The sequence below is a fragment of the Vipera berus genome, assembly GCF_964194415.1.
Source record: "Vipera berus genome assembly, chromosome: 4".
Taxonomy (NCBI): domain Eukaryota; kingdom Metazoa; phylum Chordata; class Lepidosauria; order Squamata; family Viperidae; genus Vipera; species Vipera berus.
Genome location: NC_138206.1, coordinates 3,946,083 through 3,964,003, shown reverse-complemented (window position 1 = coordinate 3,964,003; position 17,921 = coordinate 3,946,083). Strand labels below are relative to the sequence as shown.

The 17,921-nt window shown below is 43.1% G+C and overlaps 1 protein-coding gene across 3 annotated transcripts in view; it reads left to right on the top strand.

The window, feature by feature from the left end:
* Positions 1-11,883, top strand: part of MYO7A (myosin VIIA) — a 95,355-nt gene extending 83,472 nt beyond the window's left edge. For 2 of the 3 annotated variants that reach the window (XM_081327789.1, XM_081327790.1), the window contains exons 42-47: positions 317-423; positions 3,741-3,926; positions 5,121-5,237; positions 6,169-6,252; positions 8,196-8,315; positions 11,253-11,883. In XM_081327789.1, the coding sequence (XP_081183915.1) occupies positions 317-423; positions 3,741-3,926; positions 5,121-5,237; positions 6,169-6,252; positions 8,196-8,315; positions 11,253-11,342 (704 nt within the window). In that variant the 3' untranslated portion in view covers positions 11,343-11,883. The remainder of the gene's footprint in view (positions 1-316; positions 424-3,740; positions 3,927-5,120; positions 5,238-6,168; positions 6,253-8,195; positions 8,316-11,252) is intronic. The other variant, XM_081327791.1, reaches the window with a different exon arrangement.
* The last annotated feature ends 6,038 nt before the right edge of the window (positions 11,884-17,921 follow it).

Here is a 17,921-nt window from a genome sequence, read left to right as displayed (position 1 = left end):
TCCTTTGGGTAACAAGTCCACATTGGTAGATGGCTTTCTGCAGCGCCCCCTGCAGTCAGGACTCTGAATTGCATCCACAATCTCTATGTTATTACAGATTATAGATATTTTTCAATCTTCGCACGTTTAAGATGCGTGGACTTCAACTCCCAGAATTCCCCAGCCAGCATACGCTGGCTGGGGAATTCTGGGAGCTGAAGTCCACGCATCTTAAATGTGCAAAAGTTGAGAAACACTGCCTTAAATTAATTGTGGGTCGTCACACAAGGCCCAATCAAGACCCAACTTTGAATGTTGCCCTGATTTTGCTTTCTAGGTCTTGTGCCTTCTCTCACCTATCAAGTGTTTTTCATGAAAAAGCTTTGGACCAACACCATGCCTGGGAAAGATTCAATGGCCGATTCCATTTTCCATTATTATCAGGTAGGTTTCCCAAATCTGCCAGGTTTATCAGCGGAGGAATCTAAGCCAGATTACGGCTGGACAATCCTTCAGGCAGCTCCTGGTTCTGAGAGCAAAAGATGGCGGAGAAGAACACTTCAGAACGAGCGGCCATCTTCAGAACATTGCTTGCCCTCTTTGAGCACCTTTGATACAGGAGCGAAGGACGTCCGCTCAAATGTGAGGAAACGTCTTACTGTGCATGTGGGACCTGAAGGCCGAAAACATGTTGTTGTGCACATGGGATTGTGCAACACTGTCAGCATGCCTTCCATAAGGCAGTCCTTGACCTATGACCATTCGTTTAGTGGCCAAAGTTACAATGGCACTGGGCAAAAAATGACTATGGCTATTTTTCACATTTATGACGGTTGTAGCATCGTTCTGGTCATGTCAGCAAAATTTAGGCCCTTGGCAACTGGGATGTATTTATGATACATTCCAGTACATTCTTCCGGTTTGTATGTACTGTGTTTCCCTGAAAGTAAGGCCTACACACCAACAAAAAACCCTAGCTTGATTTTTGGGGGTGGGCTTAAAATAAGCCCTACCCTGAAAATAAGTCCTAGTTTGGGGGTGAGGCACACACCTAAAAATCAAGCTAGGGTGGGGGTGGTGGAGTGGAGTTGCCCCACCCGCTTGCTCCCACTTTCCTTGCAGCCAGGCCTCTCCTCGCCGGCCCACTTCTTCTTCTGAGGCCTGCATTTTTCAGTCGCAGGCCTTTCCGGAAGGCCTCTGCAGCCGAGAACCGAGCTATGGACTCAATCCGTAGCTTGGTTCTGCAAGATCTCCGCAGCTGAGCACCAAGCTATGGATTGAATCCATAGCTTGGTACTCGGCTGCTTAGGCCTTCTGGAAAGGCCTGATGGCAAAATACAGGCCCGAATGCAGCTGCAGAACTTTGGCCCCAGAAGAAGTGGACCGGCTGGGTGGCGCCGTTGGTGCCGGAGATAAGGCCTACCCTGAAAATAAGACCTGTGCCTCTTTTGGAGGCAAAAAAATAAATAAATAAGACCCGGTCTTATTTTCAGGGAAACACGGTATGTATGTACGCAGGTATGTATGTATTTATGGTACATTATGGTACATTCTTCCGGTTTTCGGCAAAACTGCGGAATTGTTTTGCTGAACGACTGCGGTACAGATGGTCCTCAACATACAACAATGTTGATGGGGATGTTCTTGGTGATTCCTTGATTAGGTTTACTGTGGGGTCCTCGGTCGTCAATGAGCTGGGTTGTTTTCTTGCAAATGTTTCTTTACCCAACTAAGTAACATCATCGATGCTAGAAGCGCTGGTTTACTTAAGCAATCCCCAGCTCAGACAACCAAACAGTAAACAACAGCCTAATGAAGGAATCACCTGTTCTGTACCAGCCTGCTACCGGCCCTGCAGAAAAGGCAACCCCTTTACAAACGGCAAGAGGCTGGAATTACGTCTGCCAAATTTATTACTAAAAAAAACAAACAAGACACGAACCAAGATACAGGAGCTTTGAAACACTATCTGAGCGGTTGCTTTCAGCAAACCAGCCCTCCCCACACATTCCCTTTATAAAGAGTTCAGGGCGTGACTTCTCTCTGCCTCCTTCCGAGAAGCCCCATAGCCTTCCTCTGTTTACTCCTACTTGACTGCCTCCTGCGTCGGGCGTCCTTGAACAGGGCCAGCTGTGGGTCATCTTCATCCACACTGTCAGGCTCACACAGCTGGGTCTCCATGGTGACCAAGTGGGAGGGGCCTGCCTGAGGGCTATCATCAGCAAGATCTTCAACCCCCTCAGCAAGGTCTTCAACACCCCCCTCCTGCTCTGAGTCGTCCGACCCAACAGCCGAACCCACAGGCTGACCCTGAATCACAACATCACCAAGAACATTAGACCTGCACTAGAAAAAGGAAACAATATCCCAATCAAGGAATTGCCAAACAAGCTAGCGGTAAACAACGGTTTATTTGTAGCTCAGGGTTCATGTGGTGGTTTTCTTGCAGACATTTCAAGGCCCAACTAGGTAACATCATCAGTGCTAGAAGGGAGCGAGGGCCGCTCTCTGTTTATAAACAAGTAGCTTGCTTGTGGAGGGGAATCCCCACTCCTTTCTACGGTAGCACTGATGATATTCTCTAGTTGGGTCAGGAAATGTCTGAAAACAACCAAGCTCAGAAAGCACCAAGAACAACAGCTCAGGCAAGGAACCACCCAAACCGCTCCCATTAACATGGACAGGGCAGGCCACTAGTATACAAACAGAGAACAAAGCCCCCTCCCTTCTAGCACTGATGAAGTTACCTAGTTGGGTAATGAAACGTCTGCAAGAAAAGATTCAGATTCAGATGTCTAGGGAGATTCCCCGTCCTCCAGCTCAGGGTGGCCCTGAAAGGTGCTTTTTTAGGAGGCAACTGGACTTCCTTGTTTTTTCTCTGAAGACGTTTCGCTTCTCATCCAAGAAGCTTCTTCAGCTCTGACTGGATGGGGGGGGGGAAATGAAAGGATTTATGCTCCTTGCAGAAAAACTGGTCGTTTGCATTCTTTTAGAGAGCCGTTGAGGCCACTTGGAGCTTTACCTGTGTCTTCAGGGTCACCTGAGTGGTGCAAATGGGTGTGGAGCCTTCTTGGAACTGTGGAAAGGACTGTCTTATAGACTGGAGATGGATGATGTCCTTTATATTTATATTCCTTGCAGAAAAACTGGTCATTTGTCTTCTTTTAGAGAGCCGTTGAGGCCACTTGGAGCTTTACCTGTGTCCTCAGGGTCACCCGAGTGGTGCAAATGAGTGATCGATCTATCTCCAGCAACTCCAAGAAGGCTCCACACTCAGTTGCACCACACAGGTGACCCTGAGGACACAGATAAACCTCCAAGTGGCCTCAACGACTCTCTAAAAGAAGGCAAATGACCAGCCGTCTACAAGGAATATAAATATAAACAACATCATCCATCTCCAGTCTACAACACAATCCGTTAAGCAGTTCCAAGAAGGCTCCACACCCATTTGCACCACTCAGGTGGCCCCGAGGACACAGACAAACCTCCAAGAGGCCTCAACGACTCGCTAAAAGGATGCAAATGACCAGTTTTTCTGCCAGGAGTATAAATCCCTTCCCTTCCCTTCCATCCAGTCAGAGCCGAAGAAGCTTCTTGGGATGAGAAGCGAAAAACGAGGAAGTCCAGTTGCCTCCTAAAAAAGCACCTTTGGGATACTCAAGTTCAGAAAGCACCAAGGACCCCATTATTGTCATCCCCGGCTTTTGAGATGATTCAGGACGTTGCCTCACCACCGTCTGATTTTCTCCACGGCACAGGAATTACCCAAATATCTTCGTGGCTACCATAAATGCAGCCGGGAAGAAGTGCTACAGCTTGGAGCCCTGATCTATCGGGTGAAGTTTGAAGATGATAAGTCTTCTTTCCCTAATATTCCGAAACTTCTCAAGGACCTGGTGCCCGAACCTCTTATCAGACAGCTGTCCCCAGATGACTGGAAGAGGGTAAGTTTGCTCCAAGTAATTCTCTACTTCCATCTCTTTTTCTGTCTGTCTGTCTTTCTTCAGGTAGTCCTCGACTTACAACAGTTCATTTAGTGACCTTTTGAAGTTACAACGGCGCTGAAGAAAAGAAACCTATGACCGTTCTTCACACTTACGACCATTTCAGCATCCCCATGGTCATGTGACCGAAATTCAGACGCTTGGGCAACTGACTCATATTTGTGACGGTTGCAGCGTTCCTGAGGGTCACGTGATCCCCTTTTGAGGCCTTCTGATCAGCAAAGTCAATGATGGGGGGGAAAGCCAGATTCACTTAACAGCCGTGTTACTAACTTGACATCTGCAGTGATTCACTTAAGAACGATGGCAGGAAAAAGTCGTAACGCGGGGCAGAACCCACTTAACAAATGTCTCAGCGGCATAAATTTTGGCCTCCACTGTGGTCGTAAGTCAAGGACTACCTGTATTGGTCTGTCTCTGTCTCTGTAAGACCACACTTGGAACATATTACATCCAGTTTTGGTCACCACCATGTATAAAAGATGTTGAGACTCTGGAACGAGTGCAGAGAAGAGCTACAAAGATGATCAGAGGGCCAGGAGGCAAAAACAATATGAATAATGGTTGCAGGAATTGGGTAGGTCTAGCCTAATGGGGGGAAAAAGGACATGGGGAGACATGATAGCAGTGATGACCACCTTGGTGGTCACCTTGGTGATGAACACCTTGGTGGTCATCTAGTCCACACACACCCATACCATTTCAGACAACTGGCTGTCCAGTCTCTTCTTTAAAACTCCAGTGTTTGAGCATTCACAGATTCTGGAGGCAGGTTGTTCCACTGGTTAATTGTTCTGTCAGGAGATTCCTCTTTAATTCCAGGTTGCTTCTCTCCTTGATTAGTTTCCATCCGTCGCTTCTTGTCCTGCCTTCAGGTGCTTTGGAGAATAGTTTGACTCCCTCTTCTATGTGGCTTGGTGAACTACACAAACCATTTATTACATTCTTTCTAGTTTGGGCAAACTTTTTTCTGTTTTCCTAACATCCCAGCGTACATCCTCCTGACAGCCTGAGCCTGCATCAAAACCAGTCTTAGCAAATCTATGAGGCCAGTTCATGCATTCGGTATTCTTACAATAGGGGGACGTCCGGCGTGAGAGATTGTGATGCTTGTGTCTGTGCTCTCTCTTACAGTCCATCGTAGCGTATTTCAATAAGCACGCCGGCAAAACGAGGGAAGAGGCGAAGCTGGCTTTCCTCAAGATTGTCTTCCGGTGGCCCACGTTTGGCTCAGCTTTCTTCGAAGTGAAGGTGAGGACGGCCCCATCTTGGAATGCACTCAAGAAGGGGGGAAGGAGTCCTGTCGTTTGGTGGACTACCTTGAAGAGCAGATGGTGGGGTCAGGGGAATAGAACAGAACAGAATAGAATTGCAATGAAATGCAATTCAATTGCAATGGAAGAATAGAATAGAATAGAATAGAATAGAATAGAATAGAATAGAATAGAATAGAATAGAATAGAATAGAATAGAATAGAATAGAATAGAATAGAATAGAATAGAATAGAATAGAATAGAATAGAAAATATGGAATAGAATAGAGTGGAGTGGAATGGAATGGAATGGAACGGAACGGAACGGAACGGAACAGAACAGAACAGAACAGAACAGGAAAGAACAGAACAGAACAGAATAGAATAGAATAGAATTAGAATTAGAATTATGGGATAGAATAGAATAGAATAGAATAGAATAGAATAGAATAGAATAGAATAGAATAGAATAGAATAGAATAGAATAGAATAGAATAGAATAGAATAGAATAGAATAGAATAGGATAGGATAGGATAGGATAGGATAGGATAGGATAGGATAGGATAGGATAGGATAGGAGTTGGAAGGGACCTTGGAGGTCTTCTAGTCCAACCCGTTGCTCAAGCAGGAGAGCCTATGCCATTTGAGGCAAGTGGCTGTCCAGTCTCTTCTTAAAAACCTCCAGTGATGGAGCAGCAAATATCCCCCTTGTTTCCAGGATCCCCACTCCGAGAGGAGAGCTGTGGGGGTGACATCTCTCATGGACCCCTAAACCAGTCTTTTTCTCAGCGACTTTAAAACAGGGGGATTTGAAATCCCTGAATTTCCTAGCCTTAGAAGAGAGCTGTGGTGGCATGATCCTGCTCACTAATTTGCAATTTCACCTTCCCAGCCGACTAACACCCCCTCCGCCTTCCTTTCCCAACAGCAAACCACTGACCCAAATTATCCAGAACTGCTCCTGGTCGCCATCAACAAACATGGCGTCAGCCTCATTGACCGTAAAAGCAAGGTGGGTTTTGTCAATTGACTGCTTTACAGTCTCTTAAAAACCTCCAGTGATGAAGCACCCACAATTTCTGGTGGCAAGCTGTTCCACTGGTTGATTGTCCTCACTGTTAGGAAGTTTCTCCTCAGTTCTAGGTTGCTTCTCTCCTTGATTCGTTCCCATCCGTTGTTTCTTCACTTGCCTTCTGGTGCTTTGGAAAATTAATTGACCCCCTCTTCTTTGGGGCAGCCCCTCAAATACTGGAACGCTGCTATCATGTCTCCCCTATTTCTTCTTTTCTTTAGACTAGCCCAGGTGTAGGCAACCTTGGCTCTTTTATGACTCTTCAACTCCCAGAATTCCTGAGCCAGCATGGGGGAACTATGGCTCCTTTATGACTCGTGGACCTCAACTCCCAGAATTCCTCAGCCAGCATGGGGGAACTATGGCTCCTTTATGACTTGTGGACATCAACTCCCAGAATTCCTCAGCCAGCATGGGGGAACTATGGCCCTTTCATGACTCGTGGACTTTAACTCCCAGAATTCCTTAGCCAGCATGGGGGAACTATGGCCCTTTCATGACTCGTGGACTTTAACTCCCAGAATTCCTCAGCCAGCATGGGGGAACTATGGCCCCTTCATGACTCGTGGACTTCAACTCCCAGAATTCCTGAGCCAGCCATGCTGAGGGGAAAGGGAGAGGTTTCCAAGCTGAGCCATGCTGGCTCAGGAATTCTGGGAGTTGAAGTCCACGAGTCATAAAAGAGCCAAGGTTGCCTACCCCTGGGCTAGCCAAACCCAAACCCTGCAACCATCCTTCGTATGTTTTTGTCTCCAGGCCTTTGATCATCTTAATTGCTCTTCTCTGCACTTTTTCCAAACTCTCACCATCTTTTTTGTGATGTGGTGACCAAAACTGGATGCAGCGTTCCAGGTGTGGCCTTACTAAGGCTTTATAAAGCGGTGTTAATGCTTCACATGATCTTGATTCTGTGCCTCTGTTTATACAACCCAGGATTGTGATTGACTGATGCTTTAGCAGGCTGTTACTCAGTGTATCTGTGTGAGCCAGGAGAAGGAAGCTTTAAACACAAGTAGCCCTCAGCTTAACAACAGTTCATTTAATGACTGTTCAAAGTTACAATGGCACTGGGAAAAGGGACGTATGACTGTTTTTCACAGTTATGACCTTTCCGGCATCCCCATGATCAGGTGATCAAAATTCAGAGGCTTGGCAACTGGCTGGTACTTATGACAGTTGCAGTGTACCCAGGGCTCACGTGATCCCCTTTTGCGACCTTCCGACAAGTGAAATCAAGGGGGCAGCCAGATTCACTTAACAACTGATTAACGCAACGGCGACAAAGGAGGACATAAAACGGGGCACAACTGCCTTGCTTAGCAAAGCTACCAGCAACCGCAATAGAATGTAGAGTTATATACCGCTTCACGGTGCTTTCCAACGCGGGAAGGATTGCCTGGAAGATCTGTACAGGTAATCCTCGTTTTACGACCGCAATTGTCGCTAAGTGAAAAATTGGCTAACTTGAGTTTTGCCCCATTTTTATGACTTTCCTTGCCGCGTTTGTTAAGCAAATCGCTGCAGTTGTTAAATTAGTCACGCGGTCATTAAGCGGATCCGGCTTTCTCCCCCCCCCATGGACTTTGCTTGTCAGGCAGTCGCAAAAGGGGATTGCGCGACTCCCCCAGGATGCTCCGACCATCATACATGTGAGTCAGTTTGCAAGAAGGCGAACGTAAGTCATGTGACCGTGCAATGGTCGTAAGTGTGAAAAATGATCCTAAGTCACTTTTTCAGTGTCATCGTAACTTTGAATGGTTGCTAACTGAACAGTTGTAAGTCGGGGACAACCTGTAGATGGGTACCGTAGTCTGGGAGAACAGAAGGCGACAGGCAGGGGACGGGCTGGCTAAAAGGCCCATAATGTCTTCTCGTGTCTCCAGGACATCCTCATCACCCATCCCTTCACAAAGATCTCGAACTGGAGCAGCGGCAACACCTATTTCCACATCACCATCGGCAATTTGGTGCGAGGGAGCAAGTTGCTGTGCGAGACGTCACTGGTAATAATCTATATTCCTATCCTATCTTATCCTATCCTATCCTATTCTATACTATTCTATCCTATTCCATATTTTCTATTCTATTCTATTCTATTCTATTCTATTCTATTCTATTCTATTCTATTCTATTCTATTCTATTCTATTCTATTCTATTCTATTCTATTCTATTCCATTCCATTCTATTCCATATTTTCTATTCTATTCTATTCTATTCTATTCTATTCTATTCTATTCTATTCTATTCTATTCTATTCTATTCTATTCTATTCTATTCTATTCTATTCTATTCTATTCTATTCTATTCTATTCTATTGTTTTTTCATTATAATCTATATTCCTATCCTATCCTATATTTCTATTCTATTCTATTCTATTCTATTCTATTCTATTCTATTCTATTCTATTCTATTCTATTCTATTCTATTCTATTCTATTCTATTCTATTCTATTCTATTCTATTCTATTGTTTTTTCATTATAATCTATATTCCTATCCTATCCTATATTTCTATTCTATTCTATTCTATTCTATTCTATTCTATTCTATTCTATTCTATTCTATTCTATTCTATTCTATTCTATTCTATTCTATTCTATTCTATTCTATTCTATTCTATTCTATTCTATTGTTTTTTCATTATAATCTATATTCCTATCCTATCCTATATTTCTATTCTATTCTATTCTATTCTATTCTATTCTATTCTATTCTATTCTATTCTATTCTATTCTATTCTATTCTATTCTATTCTATTCTATTCTATTCTATTCTATTCTATTCTGTATTTTTACTATAATCTATATTCCTTTCCTATCCTATCCTATCTTATTCCATATTTTCTATTCTATTCTATTCTATTCTATTCTATTCTATTCTATTCTATTCTATTCTATTCTATTCTATTCTATTCTATTCTATTCTATTCTATTCTATTCTATTGTTTTTTCATTATAATCTATATTCCTATCCTATCCTATATTTCTATTCTATTCTATTCTATTCTATTCTATTCTATTCTATTCTATTCTATTCTATTCTATTCTATTCTATTCTATTCTATTCTATTCTATTCTATTCTATTCTATTCTATTCTGTATTTTTACTATAATCTATATTCCTTTCCTATCCTATCCTATCTTATTCCATATTTTCTATTCTATTCTATTCTATTCTATTCTATTCTATTCTATTCTATTCTATTCTATTCTATTCTATTCTATTCTATTCTATTCTATTCTATTCTATTCTATTCTATTCTATTCTATTCTGTATTTTTACTATAATCTATATTCCTTTCCTATCCTATCCTATCTTATTCCATATTTTCTATTCTATTCTATTCTATTCTATTCTATTCTATTCTATTCTATTCTATTCTATTCTATTCTATTCTATTCTATTCTATTCTATTCTATTCTATTCTATTCTATTCTATTCTATTCTATTGTTTTTTCATTATAATCTATATTCCTATCCTATCCTATATTTCTATTCTATTCTATTCTATTCTGTTCTGTTCTATTCTATTCTATTCTATTCTATTCTATTCTATTCTATTCTATTCTATTCTATTCTATTCTATTCTATTCTATTCTATTCTATTCTATTCTATTCTATTCTATTCTATTCTATTCTATTCTATTCTATTCTATTCTATTCTTCCATTGCAATTGAATTGCATTTCTATTCTGTATTTTTACTATAATCTATATTCCTTTCCTATCCTATCCTATCTTATTCCATATTTTCTATTCTATTCTATTCTATTCTATTCTATTCTATTCTATTCTATTCTATTCTATTCTATTCTATTCTATTCTATTCTATTCTATTCTATTCTATTCTATTCTATTCTATTCTATTCTATTCTATTCTGTATTTTTACTATAATCTATATTCCTTTCCTATCCTATCCTATCTTATTCCATATTTTCTATTCTATTCTATTCTATTCTATTCTATTCTATTCTATTCTATTCTATTCTATTCTATTCTATTCTATTCTATTCTATTCTATTCTATTGTTTTTTCATTATAATCTATATTCCTATCCTATCCTATATTTCTATTCTATTCTATTCTGTTCTGTTCTGTTCTGTTCTGTTCTGTTCTGTTCTGTTCTGTTCTATTCTATTCTATTCTATTCTATTCTATTCTATTCTATTCTATTCTATTCTATTCTATTCTATTCTATTCTATTCTATTCTATTCTATTCTTCCATTGCAATTGAATTGCATTTCTATTCTGTATTTTTACTATAATCTATATTCCTTTCCTATCCTATCCTATCTTATTCCATATATTCTATTCTATTCTATTCTATTCTATTCTATTCTATTCTATTCTATTCTATTCTATTCTATTCTATTCTATTCTATTCTATTCTATTCTATTCTATTCTATTCTATTCTATTCTATTCTATTCTTTTTCTGTTCTGAGAAGCACCCTTGGGGCAAAAAAAAAAAAAGTCTGGCCCTCACACAAACAAAAATGCAACTTACAACCATTTGTTTAGTGACTGTGTGAAATGACAACGGCCCTGGAAAAAAGTGACCGATGGCCGTTTTTCACCCTTACGATCGTTGCAGCCTCCCCACAGTCAGGTGATCAAAAGTTCAGACGCTTGGCAACCGGCTCCTATTTGTGACGGTCCCAGCGTCCTGGGAGGGTGTGTGTGTCACGGGATCCCCATCGGGGCGCCCAGATTCACTTAACAACCGCATCTGCATCAATTCACTTAACAACGGGGGTGGGGGGCGGGGGGGTGGGGAAAGAAAGCTGGTAAAATGGATCAGAATCCACTTCAGAGGTGTCTCCCTCAGCCACAGAAATTTGGGCCCCCGTCGTCCTCCCTGAGCCGAGGGCCAAGCCGGACGGTTGGCGAACGCCAGGCGTCCATTTCCACTTCTTCTCCCCGCTTCTCTTTTGCGCCAGGGCTACAAGATGGACGATCTGCTGACCTCCTACATCAGCCAGATGCTGACCGCCATGAGCAAGCAGAGGGGGGCCAAAGGGAGCAAGTGAACGGAGACCACCCACCGGCCGTCCCTTTGCCAGCTAAGGGCGGTGGGTTACCCTTGCAGCTGGGGGAAAGCCTTTGCCACCCACGTGTGGAAGATGAGCCGGTCGCCTTCCGAAAACCTGTCGGATTTTGAGGACTCCGAGCGCACCTCCACTTCGAGCGAGGACGACTACTTGTGAGAGAGAAAGAAAAAAAACAAAAAAAACCCCAAAATTGCCTTTCTTTCCCACACCAGCACTGATTATTTTTCTTCTGGCTTCTGGGATATCAACCTAGGCTTCTCTTTCGGATGTGAGGAGAAGGAAAAAAAAAATCAATAAATAAAGCTGCTTTTTTTTACGGCATACGGAGAAGGTCCTCGCTTTCGCGGGTTAATCAAGGAGAGAAGCAACCTAGAACTAAGAAGAAATGTCCTGATAGTTAGAACAAATTAATCAGTGGAACCACAGAAATTGTGCATGCTCCATCACTGGAAGCATTTAAGAAGAGACTGGACAACCGTTTGGCCTGAAACGGGACAGGGTTTCCTGGCTGAGCAGGGGGTTGGACTAGATGACCTCTAAGGTCCCCTCCCAACTCTCTTGTTCTGTTATTCTGAACGACTTGCCTCCGGAAGTTGTGAATGCTCTATCACTGGGGGGGTGGGGGGGTGGGGGGCGTTTAAGAAGAGATTGGACAACCATTTGTCTGGGATGGTATATAGGGTTTCCTGGCTGAGCAGGGGGTTGGACTAGATGACCTCCAAGGTCCCCTCCCAACTCTCTTGTTCTGTTATTCTGAACAACTTGCCTCCGGAAGTTGTGAATGCTCTATCACTGGGGGTGGGTGGGTGGGGGGCGTTTAAGAAGAGATTGGACAACCATTTGTCTGGGATGGTATATAGGGTTTCCTGGCTGAGCAGGGGGTTGGACTAGATGACCTCCAAGGTCCCCTCCCAACTCTCTTGTTCTGTTATTCTGAACAACTTGCCTCCGGAAGTTGTGAATGCTCTATCACTGGGGGTGGGTGGGTGGGGGCGTTTAAGAAGAGATTGGACAACCATTTGTCTGGGATGGTATATAGGGTTTCCTGGCTGAGCAGGGGGTTGGACTAGATGACCTCCAAGGTCCCCTCCCAACTCTCTTGTTCTGTTATTCTGAACGACTTGCCTCCGGAAGTTGTGAATGCTCTATCACTGGGGGGGGGGGGGCGTTAAGAAGAGATTGGACAACCATTTGTCTGGGATGGTATGTAGGGTTTCCTGCCTGAGCAGGGGGTTGGACTGGATGACCTCCAAGATCCCTTCCCATTCTGTTATTCTATCTTTTTGCAAACGAAGCCGAGAAATCGGATAATTCCGCAAGAATCTACCTGGGGTTTGTTTTGCTGGTTTGTTTTTCTTGAGTGAAGAAATCAAGTAATTGTTTAAAGAGTGGATTTTATTGGGGAAGAAAAAAAGAAAGACAGAAAAAAAGGATGTTTTTTTAAGAAAAAGAGAGAGAGAAGGAAGGAAAATACTGATGGGCAACCGGAGAGCTGAGACTTTCAATGTGCAATAAATGAAGTGATGGAAGAGGATTTGGTTATTTTATTGGACTAGTCTAGAAGACCTCCAAGGTCCCTTCCAACTCTTTTAGTCTGTTTTTCTCTGTCTTGTTTATCAGAGCAAGGTGACTTTTCAAAATTGACCTAAACCAGGGGTAGGCAACCTTGGCTCTTTTATGACTCATGGACTTCAACTCCCAGAATTCCTGAGCCAGCCATGCTGAGGGGAAAGGGAGAGGTTTCCAAGCTGAGTCAGGCTGGCTGAGGAATTCTGGGAGTTGAAGTCCACGAGTCATGAAGGGGCCATAGCTCCCCCATGCTGGCTCAGGAATTCTGGAAGTCCATGAGTCATGAAGGGGCCATAGTTTTCCCCATGCTGGCTCAGGAATTCTGGGAGTTGAAGTCCACGAGTCATGAAGGAGCCATAGTTCCCCCATGCTGGCTCAGGAATTCTGGGAGTTGAAGTCCACAAGTCATGAAGGGGCCATAGTTTCCCCCATGCTGCCTGAGGAATTCTGGGAGTTGAAGTCCACAGTCATGAAGGGGCCATAGTTCCCCCATGCTGGCTGAGGAATTCTGGGAGTTGATGTCCACAGTCATGAAGGGGCCATAGTTTCCCCCATGCTGGCTGAGGAATTCTGGGAATTGAAGTCCACAAGTCATGAAGGGGCTATAATTCCCCCATGCTGGCTGTGGAATTCTGGGAGTTGAAGTCCACGAGTCATAAAAGAGCCAAGGTTGCCTAGGCCACTTTATGACGCCTGGACTTCAACTCCCAGAATTCCTGAGCCAGCCATGCTGAGGGAAAAGGGAGAGGTTTCCAAGCTGAGCTATGCTGGCTCAGGAATTCTGGGAGTTGAAGTCCATGAGTCATAAAAGAGCCAAGGTTGCCTACCCCTGACCTAAACTGAGACCACTTTGGGTCAGATTGCTGATAGATCTGCCTCCCTTTTTTTTGAAGAAATTAAGTTAAAAAATATATACCCTGTTTCTAGGTGGAGAATGAAGGATTTTTTTGACATTGCATTGGGAAACTTGAATTGAAGAATGACGCCGGATAACAGGTTGTTAAAAAAAAAAGTTGGTTTGTTCCAGGTACAGTCTAGGATTGAGCTGACCCATGATTCTGGACTGAACATTAAAGTTAGAATACTCCTTCTTGAAGCCGGCGTTCCTCTCTCATGTTCCAATGAAATATTACTGGAGGAAGAATTCTGCTGAATTCTCTTAATTTTGAACGTGCAATAAATAAACAAAGAAATTTGTCTGATTTGAATTTCCTGATATGCACATGGTGAGTTTTAGGAGGATCGGGATGAGACCTAAGCATGATTGTTAAGGGGACACCTAGATATATATATATATACATGGGTGGGTGGATGGATGGATGGATAGATAGATAGATAGATAGATAGATAGATAGATAGATAGATAGATAGATAGATAGATAGATAGATAGATAGATAGATAGATAGAGATAGAGATAGATATATAGATATATTAATGTTGACTTAAAAGTTTTAAAATTGTGTGTGTGTGTGTGTATAAATAAAACTTGATATTCCTCAAGTTACAACTATTTGTTTAGCGACTGTTTGAAGTTACAGTGACCCTGTAAAAAGCGGTTTATGATCGGTCCTCGCACTTATGACCGGTGCCACATCCCTACGATGAAATTTGGGGGGCTTGGCAACCAGTATGTATTTACAATCGTTGCAGCATCCTGGAGTTCAGGTGACCGATATTTCTGATTTTCCCATCTGGTTTCTGACAAGCAAAGCCATTGGGGAGGGGAGCCAGATTTGCTTAAGGACTGTGTGATTCACTTAACAACAGAGGTAATGGCCCTTAATATTTGTGGCAAAAAAAGGACATAAAATCGGGCACGCCTCAGTTCACTGCCTTGCTTAGTGATGAAAATTCTGGTCCTAACTGTGGTCATAAGCCGAGGAGTACCTATATATCGGTGTGGTTATAGGACAATATCGCAGAGAGGATGTATAAATTTTTCATTTTTGATTGACAGCCTACTGGAGCGAAGGGGCTAGATAAGCGAGCGTCCCCTTTAAATTTAAAAGCTGAATTGATTTTACAGGTAGTCCTTGACTTATGACCGCAGTCATACCCCAAAATTCCATTGCTAAGCAAAACAGGTGTTGAGTTTTGCTCCATTTTACGACCTTTCACGCAGCATCTGTTAAGCGAATAACTGTAGTCGTTACGTTCGCAACATGGTCGTTAAGTGAATCTGGCTTCCACCAATGATTTTGCTTGTCGGAAGGTCTCAAAAGGGGACACTGCATCTGTCATAAACACAAGTCAGTTGCCAAGGGTGCTGAATTTTGATCGCGTGACCCCTGGGGCTGCTGCAGTGTGAGAAACGGTCAAAAGTCACTTTTTTTAGCACCGTCGTAACTTGGAACCCTCACTAAACAAACGGCTGTAAATCGAGGACTACCTGTATTTCCACCACCTTCCCGGTGCAACGGAGACAAAATACATCCAGAGGAAAAAAATGTTAAAAAAAAATCCATGAAGTTTCCTTCTTTATTAGCAAAAAGAAAAAAAAAGAAATAAAAAAAGTCCGGTCCGGTTTCATCATGCGGCGTGTTAGTTTCACCTTAATTTCTCTGGAAGGACAAGCAGGATAATTGTTCTGCGATGGATTCTCCCATTTTAACAGCGTGGTAATTCTCTTGGACAGGTATTCACAACCAGCATCTTTGGCAACTCTGAAAATATACAAGGATGCTAGTCCTTAGTGTGGGCATTAATCCAGGCTGAGCTACTAAGAGAAAAAAGACAGCCGCTCCATTCTGTCTTAGATTAATTACACGTGTTTCAATCTTTGCAACTTTAAGATGGATGGACTTCAACTCCCAGAATTCCCTAGCCAGCTACGCTGGCTGGGGAATTCTGGGAGTTGAAGTCCACCCATCTTAAAGTTATTGAGACTTAGAAATACTCATTAGAATATTTTCAGCTCTAATGTGTCTCACTCCCAATTGTTACCATTAAAAGACCAGGCCCCAAAAAACTCAGAACTCCAGTTATATATTGGTAGTCCTCAACGTACAACAACTCATTTAGTGACCGTTCAAAGTCACAACGGCACCCAAAAAAGGGGACTCAGTGGCTTTTCACCCTTAACGACCGTTGCGGCATCCCCACGATCGAAAAATGGATGCTTGGCAACTGACTCCTATTTATGATGGGATGCGGTGGGTCGTGGGTCGTGTGATCCTCTTCCCACAAGCAAAGCCAATGGGGAAGCCGGATTGACTGAACAGCCCTGTGAGTAACTTAACAACTTAATGGATGTGGCAAGAAAGATCGTCAAACGGGGCAAAGCCCGCTTAACAATTTGTGGTCGTAAGTCAAGGATTGCATCTACTGATAAGGATAGGGGTTCAATTCCCCAAACATCTGGAGCACCCCTCGAACTGCTTCGGCATTGACAAGATCCCCGTCCGTCAATTGCGAAAAGGCAGCTTGACCTTGGAACGGCTGAAATCCCGGGAAAAACTCAGTAGCTGGATTAAAAATATCAAATTAGATCCAGATCTCTCACTGACCAGGCAGTGAACCATTACTAACCGCCCCCTCCCCAAAGCTGAACAGGTAGTCCTCGACTTACAACCGTTCATTTGAAGTTACAATGGCAGTGGGGAAAGTCACCTGACCGTTTTTCACGCGGCCTTTGCCACATTCCCCCTGGTCACGTGATCAAAATTCGTGAAACCTCGGAGTTGTCTCTTTTGGTGATCTTTTTAATTTTAATTTAATTTGGGTGATCTGGAGTCTCTCTCCTAGGAGTTATCTCGCAAAGAGGGCTCAAAAAGGGAAGGTGGCAACTGAAGCCATTTGCAACGGTGTGATGGAAGGGGTGAGTTGCCAATTTTGTGATGGACAACAGGCAGAGTCCTTGGTGTTCTCACATATTTGTGACGGTTGTGGCATGCCGGGCTCATGTGATTCTCCCCCTTTTGTGACCTTCTGACAATGGGGAAGCCAGATTCCCTTAACAACCAGGTTACAGACTTAACTGCAGTGATTCATTTAACAATGGTGGCCTGAAAGGTCATAAAATGGAGGCCTAGGCCCACTGAACAACTATCCTGCTTAGCAGGCGGAAATTTTGGGCCCGACTGTGGACGTACGTTGAGGACTCCTCGTACAGCAACACGCACAACGCTGATGCCTTACCATTGGATGTGAGTTCCAACAATTTCAGGTGCAATTCTGTTTCCGTGGCGGGGGCCTAAATGATTTTTTAAAAAGATATTATTTAATTAGAGAGTACGCTAGAAAAGAGACTACGTTAGACAAAATTCCGTTCTATGCTCTTGATGGAGAATTCTTTGGGGTGTTTAATGTAGACGTTCCAGATAAAGAACGGTTGCCAGAATTGGATATGTCTGGTTTAAAGAAAAGAAGGATTAGGGGTGACCTGATAGCAGTCTTCCAGTATTTGAGGGGTTCCCACAAAGAAGAGGGAGTCAAGCTATTCTCCAAAACGCCCAAAGGCAGGACAAGAAGCAACGGATGGAAACGAATCAAGGAGAGAAGCAACCTGGATCTAAGGAGAAACTTCCTGACAGTGAGAACAATTAACCAGTGGAACTCCTTGCCTCCAGAAGCGGCGAATGCTCCAACACTGGAAGTTTTTAAGATAAGACTGGACAGCCATTTGTCTGAAATGGTATAAGGGTTTCCTGCCTGAGCAGGGGGTTGGACTAGATGACCTCTAGGCTTCACTTCCAATTCTGTTATTCCCTTACTCAGGTTAAATTCTTGGAATCTCTGGTTGAAAGGATCACAAAAATGGTGATGGGCACGTCTGTTATGAGAGAACGTCTAATGGTGTGTGTGTGTGTGTGGGGGGGGAAATTTCAGCCCAAGGGCCTTCCTTTGTGGATCAGCACAGAGAGCAAAATCCCAAAGGAAAAAAAAGACTCACCGCTTGGCACCCCATCCAGAGCGTGTTTCCGAGCTGCCTGTTGCAACTTTTTTTTCCTTTTCCACCTGGAAAGAAAGGTTTGCATCGTTCACCTCAC